The sequence below is a fragment of the Asterias rubens genome, chromosome 18 (assembly GCF_902459465.1).
Source record: "Asterias rubens chromosome 18, eAstRub1.3, whole genome shotgun sequence".
NCBI lineage: Eukaryota > Metazoa > Echinodermata > Asteroidea > Forcipulatida > Asteriidae > Asterias > Asterias rubens.
In genome coordinates, this window is record NC_047079.1 from 4,839,363 (window position 1) to 4,854,657 (window position 15,295).

General features: G+C 41.0%; 2 protein-coding genes across 2 annotated transcripts; one reads left to right on the forward strand and one right to left on the reverse strand.

Annotated features, from left to right (window-relative positions):
• Positions 1-277: 277 nt before the first annotated feature.
• Positions 278-4,384, reverse strand: LOC117302187 (uncharacterized protein CXorf65 homolog). The gene is made up of 5 exons (XM_033786004.1): positions 4,356-4,384; positions 2,046-2,131; positions 1,267-1,386; positions 803-874; positions 278-546 (listed from the first exon to the last, which is right to left on the reverse strand). The coding sequence occupies exons 1-5, from the start codon at positions 4,382-4,384 to the stop codon at positions 365-367; spliced, it is 489 nt and encodes a 162-aa protein (XP_033641895.1). The 3' UTR covers positions 278-364.
• A 2,293-nt stretch (positions 4,385-6,677) lies between these two features.
• Positions 6,678-13,691, forward strand: LOC117302188 (zinc finger protein 362-like). The gene is made up of 4 exons (XM_033786005.1): positions 6,678-6,720; positions 7,930-8,247; positions 8,685-8,751; positions 10,615-13,691. Exons 2-4 carry the CDS (start codon positions 8,170-8,172, stop codon positions 11,991-11,993), a joined length of 1,524 nt encoding a protein of 507 aa, XP_033641896.1. The 5' UTR covers positions 6,678-6,720; positions 7,930-8,169; the 3' UTR covers positions 11,994-13,691.
• The last annotated feature ends 1,604 nt before the right edge of the window (positions 13,692-15,295 follow it).

Below are 15,295 nucleotides of genomic sequence, written 5' to 3' on the forward strand. Positions count from 1 at the left end.
TGTCCGAATGCACCTTCCTTTTTCAGTTTACACCATCCATATCTTTGAGAGTTGGATCGCCCTGGCGACGGTCACCATACCACACTTTGAGTTGTATGGGGGTGATTATGGACCCATCCCCCTTCCAAAACACCATTGAGCATTCTTAGGCAGGCTTCAAAATAAACCCACTGCACCCACACCACAGCAATTGTCATGGTGCCCTGTGCTTTTGATGCGGTGCCCTTTGCAAAGTTCCTATACAAATTAACATAGAGTTCTCCTTGACAGAAAAAAATTGCTTTGCCCCTTCGAGAGTGAAGTTCAAGGCCTGTTGAGGGAAATCTGGTTATCGCTCTTCCCCCTTTTCGACACAACTGTCCGTTTATTTGGTAGTCTTTGATCGCCCACCCCCAGCCCCCTTCTTTGGGGTGCTAAGTGCACCCTTTCCTGCCCCCTTGCCGGTAGGAACTGCTACATCCTTCTCTGCTTCCTGTACGGACTCCAAACGGACGCGTTGACCGGTTCTCGATAGCTCCCGCCTCTCGTATTGCTCTGTCAGCTGTCCTGTAATGGGAAAGAGCAGACCTTAAACACATGAGTAGAGCGCCCTCGCTTAGAGGTCAAAGGGAGGTTAAACGTCTTGCTTGTTTATTTTAGTTCTCAATGTCCCTTTAAAACTTCTGTAAAAAGGGAAGTATACAAGACTTATTATGATAGGCATTTTATAGCAACAGCCCTCTTTTTAAGTAAACTTTTCCTTCAGTATAATATTTTTTTTAAACTTTTGTTTATTTAAGATAAGCAAAATGACGACTCTTACTCATGAAATCTGCATCCTTCAGGACTCGATTCACCATGGGTCTAAAAGGTTTCCAAGTATTATCTTCGTTTTCTAGAATAGGGAAAGAAAGCACTGGTGTGAAAATGTGTACAAACATTTTTTGGCATTTAACATAACCATATTATTTATTGTAATAATGTAATACTTTCACACAGATTATGCTGAGTGTATATTATTTTAGAAATGGTTTTAAAAACAACTTTCAAAATTAGAACATGAGTAAAATTGCACTCTTTAATTTAGTGAGGTTAGAGTACACTCGACTCTTATAAAGGTGGCAGGGACTGGCAAAACTATCTAGTCTTTTAGGTTCCAACAAAGTCAAGCGTCAACCGAAATTAATTCAAGAAGAAAAGTGTGCCCTCTCTCGGGTTATCATATTATGTTACGTGATGAGTATTAGATAGTGACGTCTTGGACCAAGACTATACTTTTTAACTTACTCTCCATCAGTATTGGGACGTATGTAACTTTTGGCTGGAGTATCCGGGCAGCCGGGAACCTCGGATTGTAGTCCATGAGGTTCTGCAAGTTCCCATCCTCGTCTGCTAAATCCAAAGTCACTTTGGAGATCGTGAAAACACAAGAAACACACTAATATTATGATGAACCATTAGCTTTGAAATGGTTAGTTCTCTTCATGATCGATTGTACAACTGGTTTGATGCAGACCACGCCCAAATTGAAATTCCAAACCCATAAAACTATACTTAAAAAAAAAAAAATCTTTCAAGTAGCGATGTGGTGTAACTCTTACGATGCTTACATTCTTGGTTAATTTTACACAACCCCCCCCCCCCCCCAAAAAAAAAAAAATGTTTAAGGGTCTGTATACGTTTATTTGGTTCTAACTCTGACAATTAACTTCAAAACAAAATTACGTGGTCATAAGTACAGCAGCAGTATAATGTTGAGAATTTGTGCACTTCAAAAAGTACTGCGGTTGGGGAATTAATGATAAACATTATAATAACTGTTTATTTAAACAACATTTAACAGTGTGAATCAGAGAAGTTTCGTGAATTTCAATTGCAGATTAGTCTTGCTGGACATCACCGCTCCAGATTTTCGTAAATTTCGCTCCGGCTAGTTTATGGTTTATCTACAGCCATAATAATGGGATTGAAACGAACAGTGGGTTACAACTACCAGTCATATAAATACACTCCCTTCTCTAACACCCCAAAACTTTTTAAACAACCAATAATCGAGAAAATCAAACCTTTCTTATCCGTGATACCGCACTTTTTCCTGAGATATTGGACCACATTCTGCACCATGCAGTCGTTATTGACGAGGAAAATATTGCTCCCTGAAAGTCAAGTTAAGTACGACATTTTTACAGAAATCATCAGTCTGAGAGTCTTCTAAGGAGACATAGTTACAATAATTAGTTCTGATAAAAAAGGTTAGGCCTAAATTACCAGACGTTTCGACCCTCTTTAGAGCTCGAGAAAGACTCTCCCTGAGTGCTATGGTCGAAACGGCGTGCTAAGCATGTTTTGCATTTATACTTATAAAGTTCATTTTGGTTGGTAAGCAGTTTGCAACAGCTAATTTTGTTTTTTTTTCTCAATAATTATTTCTGCGTACAAAATCATGATTTGTTGTTGTTATGTTTGGTTCGGTTTTGGTTTTTCCCATCTCTCTTTTGCAATGTTCATTAGCAGAATGTCCCGTTGGACACTCACGTTTAGATAATGTGTACACGTGAAATCTCTGTGAAATGCAAGTTTTTTTTAAAGGCCCTGGACACTATATTGGTAATTATTCAAAATAATAGGAGACTTTCCAACGCTAGGTGGCAGCAGACATACCGGGTAAATTTCCATTGTTTACGTAGTTCTGAACATGCGCATAATTCTGAGAACAATGGATTTACCCGGTAAGTCTGCTGCCCTCTATCGTCCCAGAAAGTCTCCCATTGTTAGCATCTTGATCTTGATATAATGATTGATCGGTTCCTTATTAGGAACAACACTCAACGAGATGCATAACAACTTGGTATTAAACAAGCGAGAGTGTTGATAGTATAAAACATTGTGAGAAACGGCTCCCTCTCTGAAGTAACGTAGTTTTCGAGAAAGCCACTAGAATAATATTTGAATTTGATTTCTAGACCTCAGAATTAGTTCATTTTGAGGTCCCGAAATCAAGCATAATAATGAAAGCACACAACTTCGTGTGACAAGTGTGTTTTTCTTCCATTGCTATCTCGCAACTTTGACGACCAATTGGGTTCAAAGTTTTACCGGTTTGGTTTTTTTTGTCATGTTGAGATACACCAAGTGAGAAGACTGGTCTTTGACAATAACCAATTTGTTCACTCGTGCCTGCTGGGAGGTCCACGCAACCACGTGACGGTCTAAATTGCAGTTGGAGTGTATCAAACGGGGTTCGGTTTGTTCTTGAGCTGTTTATAAATACGTTCTAACATTTCACCAGCGCTTGGAATACGAGCCCATGAAGTCGGTTTGATGTCTGGAACAGACATCCAAAAACACGGCAATTTTAATGAAATGGGTAGACCCCATTCATACAAGCAGATTAGCTCCGAATCCTGGTGCCATTTTCGGCAAACACAGCAGCAAGGATGGATGACTGTTCTTATCGTGTCCATTACATGCTAAGAACTGAGCACATTCGTTGGCACGTTCACATAGATTTGTTATCATTTTTTTCCACGGAAGAAATGATTTATTCAAACTTAGAACAACTCCTCTTTTTTTACGAACATGCTGAAAAGCCATAACAGCAAAACAAAAATGTAAAGTTGATCGACATAACATTTAAAAAATAAATAAAATACAGTTAACCTTGACACAATAATTTGAAGAATCCTATTATTGTGGAATTTCACAGTAGAATCATTAGTAATAGAGAATGTAGGCCTACTTTGACATAGAATGGGATGATAATTGATTTTTTGATGATGACATTATTAAAAGAACAACAAAATTCCCCAGTTGTAAGGTAAACAAAATAACCATCGAGAACAACTTAAAGGCAGTGGACACTATTGGTAATTACTCAAAATAATTATTAGCATAAAACCGTACTTGGTAACGAGTAATGGGGAGAGGTTGATGGTATAAAACATTGTGAGAAACGACTCTGTCTGAAGTGACGTAGTTTTCGAGAAAGAAGTAATTTTCCACAAATTTGATTTCGAGACCTCGGCTCAGAATTGGATTTTGAGGTCTCGAAATCAAGCATCTGAAAGCACACAACTTCGTGTGACACAGGTGTTTTTCTGTTATTATTATCTCGCAACTTCGACGACCAATTGAGCTCAAATTGTCACAGTTTGATTTTATTTTATGCACATGTTGAGATACACCAAGTGAGAAGACTGGTCTTTGACAATTACCAATAGTGTCCATAGTGTCTTTAAGTCACAATACATTTAAACAAGTACAAGGCTATCATCCATGGAGCATGTGGAATATTGTGTACCCGAGTGCGAGTTACAGTAAATAATAATGAATACTTTCGCAGAAGTTCGCTCGCTGCTCAGCCTAGAAGGAACAACTTACCTCCTAACCACACTGAAACAAACATAGTTAAGTCAAGGTCCCCGGTATGAGTGAAGTCGGTTCAAAACAACAGAATTGCTTCAAAAACGTCGTCAGCTTTCTTCACGTCTTATGATGAGTCTTTTGTTTGGAAGAGTAAACTTTCTGGGCAGTGCTCAAAGCATGCAGCTAACCTTTTTTATCACATAATATCCCGTATCCAGTTGCAGTCTCAGTCTGTATCAAGTTCACTTTGGCCACTTTATAGTGTTTGCGAACAACTGAAATTTGAGTTGCACCTAACTTTACACTAGTATTTTGTTTTTCCAATGGTGAACGTGATGTCCATTGTTCGCATGTAGGCAAACAATGGTCATAAAAGGAGGGGGTGTGGTGGCTTCTTGCGTAATGCAAATTCATTCTTAACGCATTCGAACACGCGCACGCTTGCCAGCCGTGTGCGTGTTTGGGTGAGTGTGCGTGTTTGGGTAATTAATACTTCTGTTTTTTGTTTGTTTTGCCCTAGTCTTGGTTCAAGACTCTCCTGGATTTGTCACAAGAGAGCGCGCTATCACCCCAACGCGCTATCAACCATGAACCGCTATCCGAGAACCGCTATCTCCTGTGATAGTGGTTCTCGGGTGATAGCGGTTCGTGGTTGATAGCGCGTTGGGGTGATAGCGCGCCCTGTTGTGACAAATCCAGGAGAGTCTTGAACCAAGACTAGTTTTGCCCATTGGTCACTGAGACCAAAGTGCCCATGCCTCCCCGACGGGCCTATAAATTTGTCTTTAATGTATGAGAATAATAACTGTGCAGTAGTCATCGGAACGTGCAGTCTGCAGCAGTAAGCCCCTACTACTAGTCCCCGCCCCCTCCAACACCTGTAGCAATAAATCGAGCACTGGGACATGAAGTGCGTGGTTTGTTCCCTTCTCGCGTGAATGCCACGTATTCATGATGATTATGTTCATCCATTGTCGAACTTTGATGATGATGACCAATATTGATTCCAAACTTTCTCAGAATTATTGTTGTGTTTTTTTTTTAGCCTATGTTGGGTGGATAGGCCTACACCAAGTGAAAATACCGGTGACGCATGCAATTATGTCCTCTATGCAATACTATCCGGAGGACATTATTGCATATGCAATAATGTTCGCTGGACGGTTTTGCATATGCAATCGTGTCCGCCCGGACGCTGCTGCATAATGCAATTGTGTCCGCCCGGACACATTTGCATATGCAGTTGTTTCCGCCCCCATGCAAACTGACCTTGCAGTTAAACGACCTTGGTCAACGGACGGAACACATTCGCCATTTTTTACAAGCTAAAGTGCATGTCATGAATGACATGGGAAATGTTCGGCCGTTGGGTATTCGCTGCAATCATAATACGTGAATATTCATGCTGCATAAACGTAGGTTCAGTGCATGCACACTCGCTTACGCGCGCACATAATGTAAAGTCACGTACATGTCCGCCGGACGTTTTTTTGAATAGCCCCGGACACGATTGCATATGCAAAAGTGTATGTGTCCGGAGCGGACACCGGTCTTTGACAAAAATCCATGAAATGGATCGGTGCCTTTAAGATATCTTAAAAACGAAATCTGCAAAAGAATTATGGATTGAAAGTGACACCCGTGATAAGTTGTTCAAAGAGGCTTTCCCGGTGTCCGAATTGTTGTTTTCCGCCAGGTGAGTGTCTCACATCCTTGCCGGATTGGGCAACGAAGTTGAATCAAAAGAGGGCGCTATACAGACGAAATTTTCTATGCAGTTTCGCCCGTTCGCGGAGAGCTCCTCCCGCAAGAAAGTCCTCCATGAAAAAAGTGCTATGTTTCAAAACTTGTTTTTTTTTCTCTACACGCATACAATCATCCTTTCGTTTTCACACCTTGTGTCAATATTGATGAGTGCTTAAAGGGGCTTGGAGAAATCATGGAAATGCAAACCGTGCCCCCCCCCCTCCCCTCGAAAAATCGGTGCACTACGTGTGCCCTCTTATTAATAATGTCACCTTTTTCAGGGCTGAATGAAAAGCCTTGATGAAAGGCGTTCCCAAACCTTGTGGCTACATTTTTTTTTTGTATTTCTCTTGTAATAAATTAAGCGGCTTATGAATGGTTTATAGTCTGTATTAAAATATTGTTCATTTCATAATTTTAACCGTACAATTTCAGTTACCATGAAATGATTCTCTGATCGGAGCTGTCTTTTATGATTTTGTCTTTCGAGCTGTTTTATTTACTTTATATTTATTTTTTTGTATAACAAAAATGAAATCCATGTGAATAATGATCGCGTTAACAAAACTCAAGTGAGGGCGCTATAACGCCGAACTGAGAGCTAGCCGGCCATGACAGTGAACAAATCGGGTGAGTCTTCACAAAAGACCAAGAAAAATACACGTTAAATTACCCCCAAATTCGCCTTTTCTTGCAGGCATCTATCAACTGAATGTATATTATTGTATGTATCAAATGTGGAAAGGTTCATTAAGGATATTTATTGCGTGGGAAGTCTGTACATAAATCAATTTTACGAGATTTTTTTACCTTGGAGTGACTTTCTACATGTACATGCATAAAGTCAATTGGCGGTGTTTGGTGTACTGTGCATGTACATGCACAGTGCACGGTGTCTGTACTGTGTTGTGTCAATCGTGTCGAACGCTATAGAATTGAATGGATGGCCATGTTTTCCGTTCTGACTGACATATCTCTTTATTTAAAAACATTACTCAAAGTCAAAGAATACTGTGTTGCATTTAGATGAAAGAAAATTACTTCACGTATTTCTGTTATGCTGTGAGTTTGTGATGAACTTTATGTTATGTGTCGGTTTGCCTTGTCAAATTTGCATTCAATTCAACAACTAAAAATTACAAATCGGATTTGAAAAATGAGAAAGACCCCATGTTTAAAAAAAGGAATTGTCAATGTCAGATTGTAACTTTATGTTGTTGCAACTTGACTGTTTGTGAGTAAGATACTGTAGCCAACTGCCTGCCACTTTCCCCTTGTTAGAACCAAAAATGTAACCTTCGTTCAGGTAAAAATGGTGGGAGGTTTTGAGTGAGGTGGGTAAGCAGTTCAAATGTGAAGGCTTCTTTTCTGACGTAGCTTTTCTGTAATTGTACTACTAGCTTGACTTACTGACGTTTCAACATTTTGCCTAGTGTTTTGATCTAAATTTATTGTATCCGACTGCAAATTTGTGCTCGATCATGACCTTAAAAAAGGAAAAACTAACCGTATACCACTCATGTAGATAATTTAGACTATCTTTGTTTAAAGCTAGGCTGACTTTTACTTTGGTAAAAAAAAAGTGCTATATTAAATAGACAGGCTTAATATAATTCACAGTAAGCAACAAATGAGTAAGTGCCACAATGCCCCTTTGTAAGTGCCTTGTTGCCACTTGAAATGTTCAAGTTAGAAATTTAAGTTTCCTCGAGGGAAAAATCCCATAAGTAAAATATCTAGCCAGAAAAGAATTGCTGATTTCATTGCGCATTTATGTTTTTGAAACTCTTTTGTGAAATAGATGTGGATTGTTGATCCATTTTTGTTATTAACTTTCAGACTTTCCCCTAGTGTGGTGAAGCACCTACATTGCGTATCAGCATCAGCGGACGTTAACGCCAGCTCAAGTGCTTCTAAGGAAACAAAAGTCTTCAAGAATAAGGACATGTGCCAGAAACTGTAATTGACTCTCTCTCCCCCTGAAGAGGAGGGAAGGAAGGACCCGTGGGGACGAGACGCTAACTGTCCCTCAAATACGTCGAGCAACATTTCACATGAGCTGGATTGCACCGTCTCAAGATGAGTCTACCGCGACCGCCATTCTCACCGCCTACCAGTCATGTGACATTCTGGCAGGCCGAAGTGGAACAATTACAGGTAATATTTCCTTGGATTTGTTGTATTAAGCTAATAATGTAGTATTTAAAATCCTCTCCACATGCGAGACAAATTAATGTTCTATGAAGTAATTTCCTGGAAAATTTGTGTGAAAAGTGTACAAAAAAAGTCAAGCAACTTTGTTTTGAAATTGTTTGACAATTCACAATTGAGAAGACCTCTTGAATATATATTCAGCATCACAAACAGCGCCCTCGCTGGATTTTGACATTAAAAGTCAGCGCTGCAAATGTTTCGCAGAAGTTGAGCGCATCTCAACTCTTCCAAATTTATTGTTTTGAAAATTGTGATGTAAAAATATTGGATCGCAATCACTTCGAAGGAAGTATGAACCAGGGTTGCTTTAGTTTGGCTCAACATGTTTAACAATTTGTACACTTTGTAAAAAATAATCATACACATCTTTACACCGATAGGTGCCGGGTATGGACCCCCACTCAAGGCAGCCTGGAGCTCCGGGGAAACCCCCAACTGCAGCACCTGGTAGGAACAACTTTTGTTTTAACCCTGTCCCTAAATACTCCTAAACCCCTTGTAAACCATTACATGGTGCTATGTAAAAGGAATATTGACCCAATTCACCTGATGTCATATAGAATAATCTTGGATGTGCCGTATTGGTGGGCAATGTCACTGTGCGTTATTCAGTGAAGAGCGCATTTAAAGGAACACGTTGCCTTGGATCGGTCGAGTTGGTCTTTGAAAAGCGTTCTGTAACCGTTTGTTATAAAATGCATATGGGTAGAAAGATGTTGTAAAAGTAGAATACAATGATCTACACAAATATGCCTCACTTTCTTTTTACCTCGTCGACTAACACGGTCGGCCATTTATGGGAGTCAAAATTGACTCCCATAAATGGCCGACCGTGTTAGTTTGTAAAGTAAAAGGAAAACCACGCAATTTCGAGACAAATCTGTGTGGATCATATTTCTAACCAAATGCATTTTATAACAAACGGTTACAAATGCTTTTCAAAGACCAACTCGACCGATCCAAGGCAACGTGTTCCTTTAATTTTCTTGCAAACCTGTGAAATACACTGATAGCAAACTTTTCTGCTATGGTTGGCACAAAACTTTGCTCACAGCGTTGTGAAATTGGCCATAAGGCCTCCAATTGGGCCCATGACCATTACCAAGGCAGGAGTCTCGGTAAGTCCCCTTGTACACATTTATTTATCTCCATTGAGCAGAATGGGAGACTATTGAACGCTAGGTGGCAGCAGACTTACCATGTAAATGTCCATTGTTTACGTAGTTCTGAGCATGCGCACATTACCGAGAACAATGGATTTTACCTGATAAGTCTGCTGCCACCAAGCATCCCAAAAGTCCCCTATTGCATTGAAATACAACAGTGGAAGCCTCTGGATGACACGCAATCCTCCATTCTTTGTACAATAAAAGGCAATAAGTCCAGAACAAACTCAGAATTTAACCCTTTTTCGGCCATCACAACTGTCCTCTGTGTTGGTGAAACAAACCATTTCTAATGGAGTGCATTCCCGACCACGCTCTTTAGTTTGTGCAAATTGCGCGTCACCTAAATTCTAGCAGGGAAAAATTTAACGTTGACATGTCGACGCGACATCCTGTCAATTGGAAAAGTGTATTTCAAAGCTAGCAAGGCGATTTGACTGGGCGTTTAGGCATTCACAGTGAATTGTTATGTTGCGCATCTGCTAACAAGAATCGCTGACAAGTTAATATGACATTTGATTTGCTTATTTTGTTGTTATGAAATAAGAGTCTATAATAAGTGCTAATCAAGAAGCAGAAAACGTCTTGATGAAATGGCCCTTGATTTTAGTTTAAAGTTTGTTTCACTCAAACATGAATCATGCCTGGAACTTCACTTAAGCCACGGTGCCCATGGCCGCTGCTGTCTTTGCTCTCGGCCTTGGTGCCCCTTTTAGTTTCCTTAAAATGGCCTCACCCTCTCAAAAATTAACTTCTAGGCCTGATGAACATTTTTGCAATTTTTATGGAATGAAATTACTTAATAGTCTTATTTTAATTGGTAATTAAATTCTATCATCATTTTCCTTCGCCCTTGGACGGAAAAGATGGTGCCTGAATGGGTGCGTTCATTTAGCTTCCCTGGGCCTACCCAGCGGTGCTCGCTTGGGTGAGCCCCTGACGAGAGCTTAACTCACCGCTCTCGTAGTGACTTCATGCACCTGGGGCCAGTACCCAAGTGACCCACTCCACAACCAGGGCACTTGACCCAGGGAAGCTAAACGAACGCACCCAATATTTAACAGTTGGGTTTTTACAGGTGATGGAAAGTGAAACTATCCCTCTTGTTATTAATATTGTATTTAATTGTATCTCTCGTTTTTAGGTTACGAGTGCAACAAATGCCACACTAGATTCGCGTCCATAGCAAGCCACGTTGCTCATGAAATCGCCGGCTGTATAACAATGGGCCCTTCAACCAGCCATCAGCAATCCAACGTCCTGTACACTCGGGCGAACACACAGCCCGCACCTATAATGAGTCAGGGTACCAGTCGGGAACCAAGCGGGAGTAACGGACTACCGAGCCACACCCGTAACACATCGCCACGGGGCAAGGACGGCAGGAAGGGGGAGAAAGTGACGAGTCCTCGCTCGTTCCTGCAGGCGGAGCAAGGAGGGCAGGAGTACCACTGCAAGGTCTGTCCCCAGGTGTACTACAGCAAGTCGGACGTGCTGCTCCATGCTCGCTCGCACACGGAAGGTAAGCCTTACAAGTGTGAAGACTGCGGGAAGGGCTTTGCGACCACCTCCTACCTGAGTCAGCATTCACGGGTGCACACCAACGTCAAGCCCTACCACTGCACCTACTGTGAGAAGTCCTTCAAGCAGCTCTCCCACCTGCAGCAGCATACCCGCATCCACACCGGCATGAAGCCCTACAAGTGCTTTGACGCTGGTTGCGACAAGGCCTTCAGCCAGCTCTCCAACCTCCAGCAGCACTGGCGTCGCCATAACAAGGATAAGCCCTACAAGTGTCGGGACTGCTACCGGGCGTACGACGAGCTTGAAAAGCTGCAGAATCACGTACTGTCGCATGAGAACACGCGACGGGAGAAGCGGTACTCCTGCGGCGTTTGCGGCAAGACCTACAGCCTGGAGGTGTACCTCCTGAAACACATGGATAAGCATCCGCAGCTCGCCAACAATGGACTGACCAACCTACCCATTGTTGACACAGGCAAGCACGCCAACCCCTCGGCTGTCGTCAATCTAACCCATCACAAGAAACACAAGAAGAGCAAGAAGAAGGCCAATTCAAACCCAGCGCCCCCCATGAATATGCACCCCGAGGGAATTAACATTAATGACTACTCATTAGCGGAGACCTCTGGGCCGCTTGTCCCGATGCTGATGCATCTTCCACCACCTGACTCTGTTCTGCAGTCCTTGGCTTTGCCGCCTCGTAGTGCAATTCAGAGCCAGACCACCGAGGCCAAGTCCAACTCCCTGCCCCATGGTTTCCCAATCCACACTGCGACCAGTCCCTCGACGAGCAGCCATCCAATAAACCTGCATATTCCTGTTCCCACCTCATTAGGGTACATGAACCGGGGTGCCCAGGCCGTATTTTCATCGGGAGAGGGGCCGTCGTTAGTCAACTCCCCTGCATTTCAGTCGGCAAGTCACATTGTTGATTCTAGAATGCCGTATTTTCCCCTGCCAGTCTCAGCACCAAATGTATCACACGTCATACAAGCATGAAAGCATTAGCTCAAGTCTTTTAGGGGGTGAGTTCTTCTCAATTTTTATTTTAAAAAGTCCGTAGAATCATCATGAGAATTTGGCAGATGCATGTGGTTGCTGTAGGCCAACCACTGTCATCACCGACACTTTATCGAAAGCCACCTTTGATACTGAGCCACTTGTGTTTAATTCAAACTCCAAGCATTTTTGGTTGGACTTGGGCAGCTAATGTTGGCCCCGCTACTAGCACCCATCACAAAAAAATGTTGTTAGCCACAAAAAAAAGAAGTTATTTAAGTCAAACTAGCAAGGTCAACTGGCTAAGTTTACATAGTGTAGTCAACTGACTCAGTCAATCTAGCTTGGTCAGCCGTCTAAGTCAACCTTGCCTGGTCAACCGGCTAAGTCAACCTTGCCTGGTCAATGGTCAACTGGCTAAGTTTACATAGTGTAGTCAACTGACTAAGTCAACCTTGTTTGGTCAGCCGTCTAAGTCAACCTTGCCTGGTCAACTGGCTATGGCAACCTTGCCTGGTCAATTGGCTAAGTCAACCTTGCCTGGTCAGCTGGCTTGGTCAACCTTGTTGGGTCAGCCGTCTAAGTCAACCTTGCCTGGTCAACTGGCTACGGCAATCTTGCCTGGTCAAGTGGCTAAAACAACCGTGCCTGGTCAGCTGGCTAAGTCAACCTTGCTTGGCCAGCCGTCTAAGTCAACCTTGCATGATCAAATGGCTAAAAGTCAACCTTGCCTGGTCGCATAGCTAATTCAAGCTACTGTGCATTGTATTTTATCGCTGAGACATTCCTCTTTAAGGGACCTCGAAGGTACCTCGTAAAACGCAAGGTTTCATGTGAAAATGAAATCTCTTTAAATAACCAGGGCCCAAATTAATAACACTGTTTTTCCCATCTGGGGGCAAATTATTAAGCTAAGCTTACCCAAGCACAAACTCATGAAATAACTCAACTTAAAAACATGACGTTATCAGCTTAGCGGAAATGCTACTTTGTCCTACTTGATGTTTTGCACACATCATGATTCAAAGAAATCTTAGTTGGTTTGGGGGATACTGATGAAAATGTGAGTTAATTGTTCTTGTAAGCCCTGATGTTATAGTTTTTGAAACAGTATTTTTGTTTTTCATTGTATTTTTTTTGTCCTGTGTCAGGACCCATCATTGTTACACTCGCCCACTTATTCTGGTAATTAGGGGCTCTCATAATTTTTGTTCTTTTTTTCTTTTTGAAGACTTGCATTTTTCAACTTGTTGGAGCACTTTTTTTGTAGGGGCAGAACCCATTGCTGTTGTGATTTCAGGTTCGTTGTCAGAGGTTTAAAGTGGTGTAATCCTTTACATTGCCATCACAGATGTCTCAGAAAACTTGAGGGAAGTGTAAAGGAATATTGGAAATGATTTTGCAGGCCTGTATGCTTCATTTTGGAAAGGGCAGGGGCACCAAGGCCTTTTCACTTTGGTAAGGGGCACTCTATGCGGAAAGTGTAAGTTTCTACTGTAGCGTTTCAAGCGTTTTTGTTACCTCTGTGAAGTTTCAGGCCTGATTTGGGAAATTTTATGGGAGTTCCTGCCCGACAATCATTGACAGTATTAATAAACTTGGGGGGACAACAAAGTTTGGTAGGGAATGGGAGACTTTCTGGGACGATAGAGGGCAGCAGACTTACCGGGTAAATCCATTGTTCTCAGAATTATGCGCATGTTCAGAACTACGTAAACAATGGAAATTTACCCGGTATGTCTGCTGCCACCTAGCGTTGGAAAGTCTCCTATTGTATAGGAAACCTTTGATGTAAAATCATGCTTAGCAAGTTGAAGGTCGAAGGAAGATGTTAGAATAATGATGGAAAAATGTATAGGAAAATGTGGGAATCCAAATGGAAAAATGGACAAGAAAATGTGGAAATCATGATGGAAAAATGTATAGGATGATGTGGGAATATCAAAGGACAGTTCCAGAATACGTGAAAAATATGAATACAATGTATTGACTTCAACAATTTGATGGAGATGTATAGATTTTTTTTAAATACCCTGTAATTTTTTGTTAAGTTTCTGTGTGGTTGTGGACATGTTTTATTCTACACATATGAATATGTGGATGGGCGTTCATCTAAGATATTCTATTAAATATCTTGTATTCAGTTCATGAACATTGACACTTGTAAAGTTAAAAAAACAAAACAAAAAACAAAATCGAAAATGTACCATATTTTTTTAAAACAGTGAATGTTTGTGTATAGAAATAGAAAAAGTCATAATATTGTTCATAGGAAAAAAAAAAAAAAAAAAAAAAAAAAAAGGCTTTGTCTGTTGTCAAACCTGGTTGTTAAAAACTGGCATACTCCATTAACAGAGTATAAATTAACATGGATTCTTTTAAAAAAAACTGAAATGATATGAACTTTTATTGGTCGTTGGTGACAGACTTGTTTTCTTCATTTGTGATAAGGTTCTCGTAGGGTATTGACATCTTTTACAAATATTTTGTATTGATGTCTACTTTTAATTGGACAAACTATTCCCGGTCAACACTCCTTTTTGTCTGAATTTATTTTTTAAAAATCTAAAAAGGGAACAAAGCAACACCAAGTGATACACATTCTACAACAAAAGGTGTGTACAGTTGGCTCTGTTTTTAACAGTATGGCTGGGTCCGGGCAAATTACCCCTTTGTTATAAGAGGACACCCAAAAAAATAAACACAAAGCAGAAATCTTTATAACCGTGATCTTTTTAAAGGCAGTGGACACTATTGGTAATTACTCGAAATAATTATTAGCACAAAACCTTACTTGGTATTGAGTAATGGGGAGAGGTTGGTGGTATAAAACATTGTGAGAAACGGCTCCCTCTGAAGTGACATAGTTTTCGAGAAAGACTTAATTTGAGGTCTCGAAATCAAGCTTCTTAAAGCACACAACTTAGTGTGACTAGGTATTTTTTCCTTTATTATTATCTCCCAACTGCGTTGACTAATTGAGCTCAAATTTTCACAGGTTTGTTATTGTATGCATATGTTGAGATACAACAAGTGAGAAAGGGCAACTATTGTCTTTACTGTCCAAGGTCTCTTTCAAAATCGTGTCAAACATTGCTACAGTTTATAACCATGCTAAAATTAAGCAAGGGACCCCGGTTAAATTGCCGTCGTGTGCATGAATGGATTTTTACATGACTAATGTCAGAGTAAGGACACGCCAGGCAAGTTACAATAATTATACAAATCCATGGTAGTTGAGCTGTGTATTGTAAACTGGTGGCATGTAATACTACTTGGCCTTAAAGGAACACATTGCCTTG

Coding starts and splice junctions, on each gene's coding strand:
- LOC117302187 (XM_033786004.1), bottom strand. CDS start 4,384: ATGTTTGTTTCAGTGTGGTTAGGAGGTAA. Junction 1,387..2,045: donor CGGTATCACGGATAAGAAAG/GTTTGATTTTCT, acceptor CGATCTCCAAAG/TGACTTTGGATTTAGCAGAC. Junction 547..802: donor GAAGGATGCAGATTTCATGA/GTAAGAGTCGTC, acceptor TTCCCATTACAG/GACAGCTGACAGAGCAATAC.
- LOC117302188 (XM_033786005.1), top strand. CDS start 8,170: ATGAGTCTACCGCGACCGCCATTCTCACCGCCTACCAGTCATGTGACA. Junction 8,248..8,684: donor CCGAAGTGGAACAATTACAG/GTAATATTTCCT, acceptor TTACACCGATAG/GTGCCGGGTATGGACCCCCA. Junction 8,752..10,614: donor ACCCCCAACTGCAGCACCTG/GTAGGAACAACT, acceptor TCTCGTTTTTAG/GTTACGAGTGCAACAAATGC.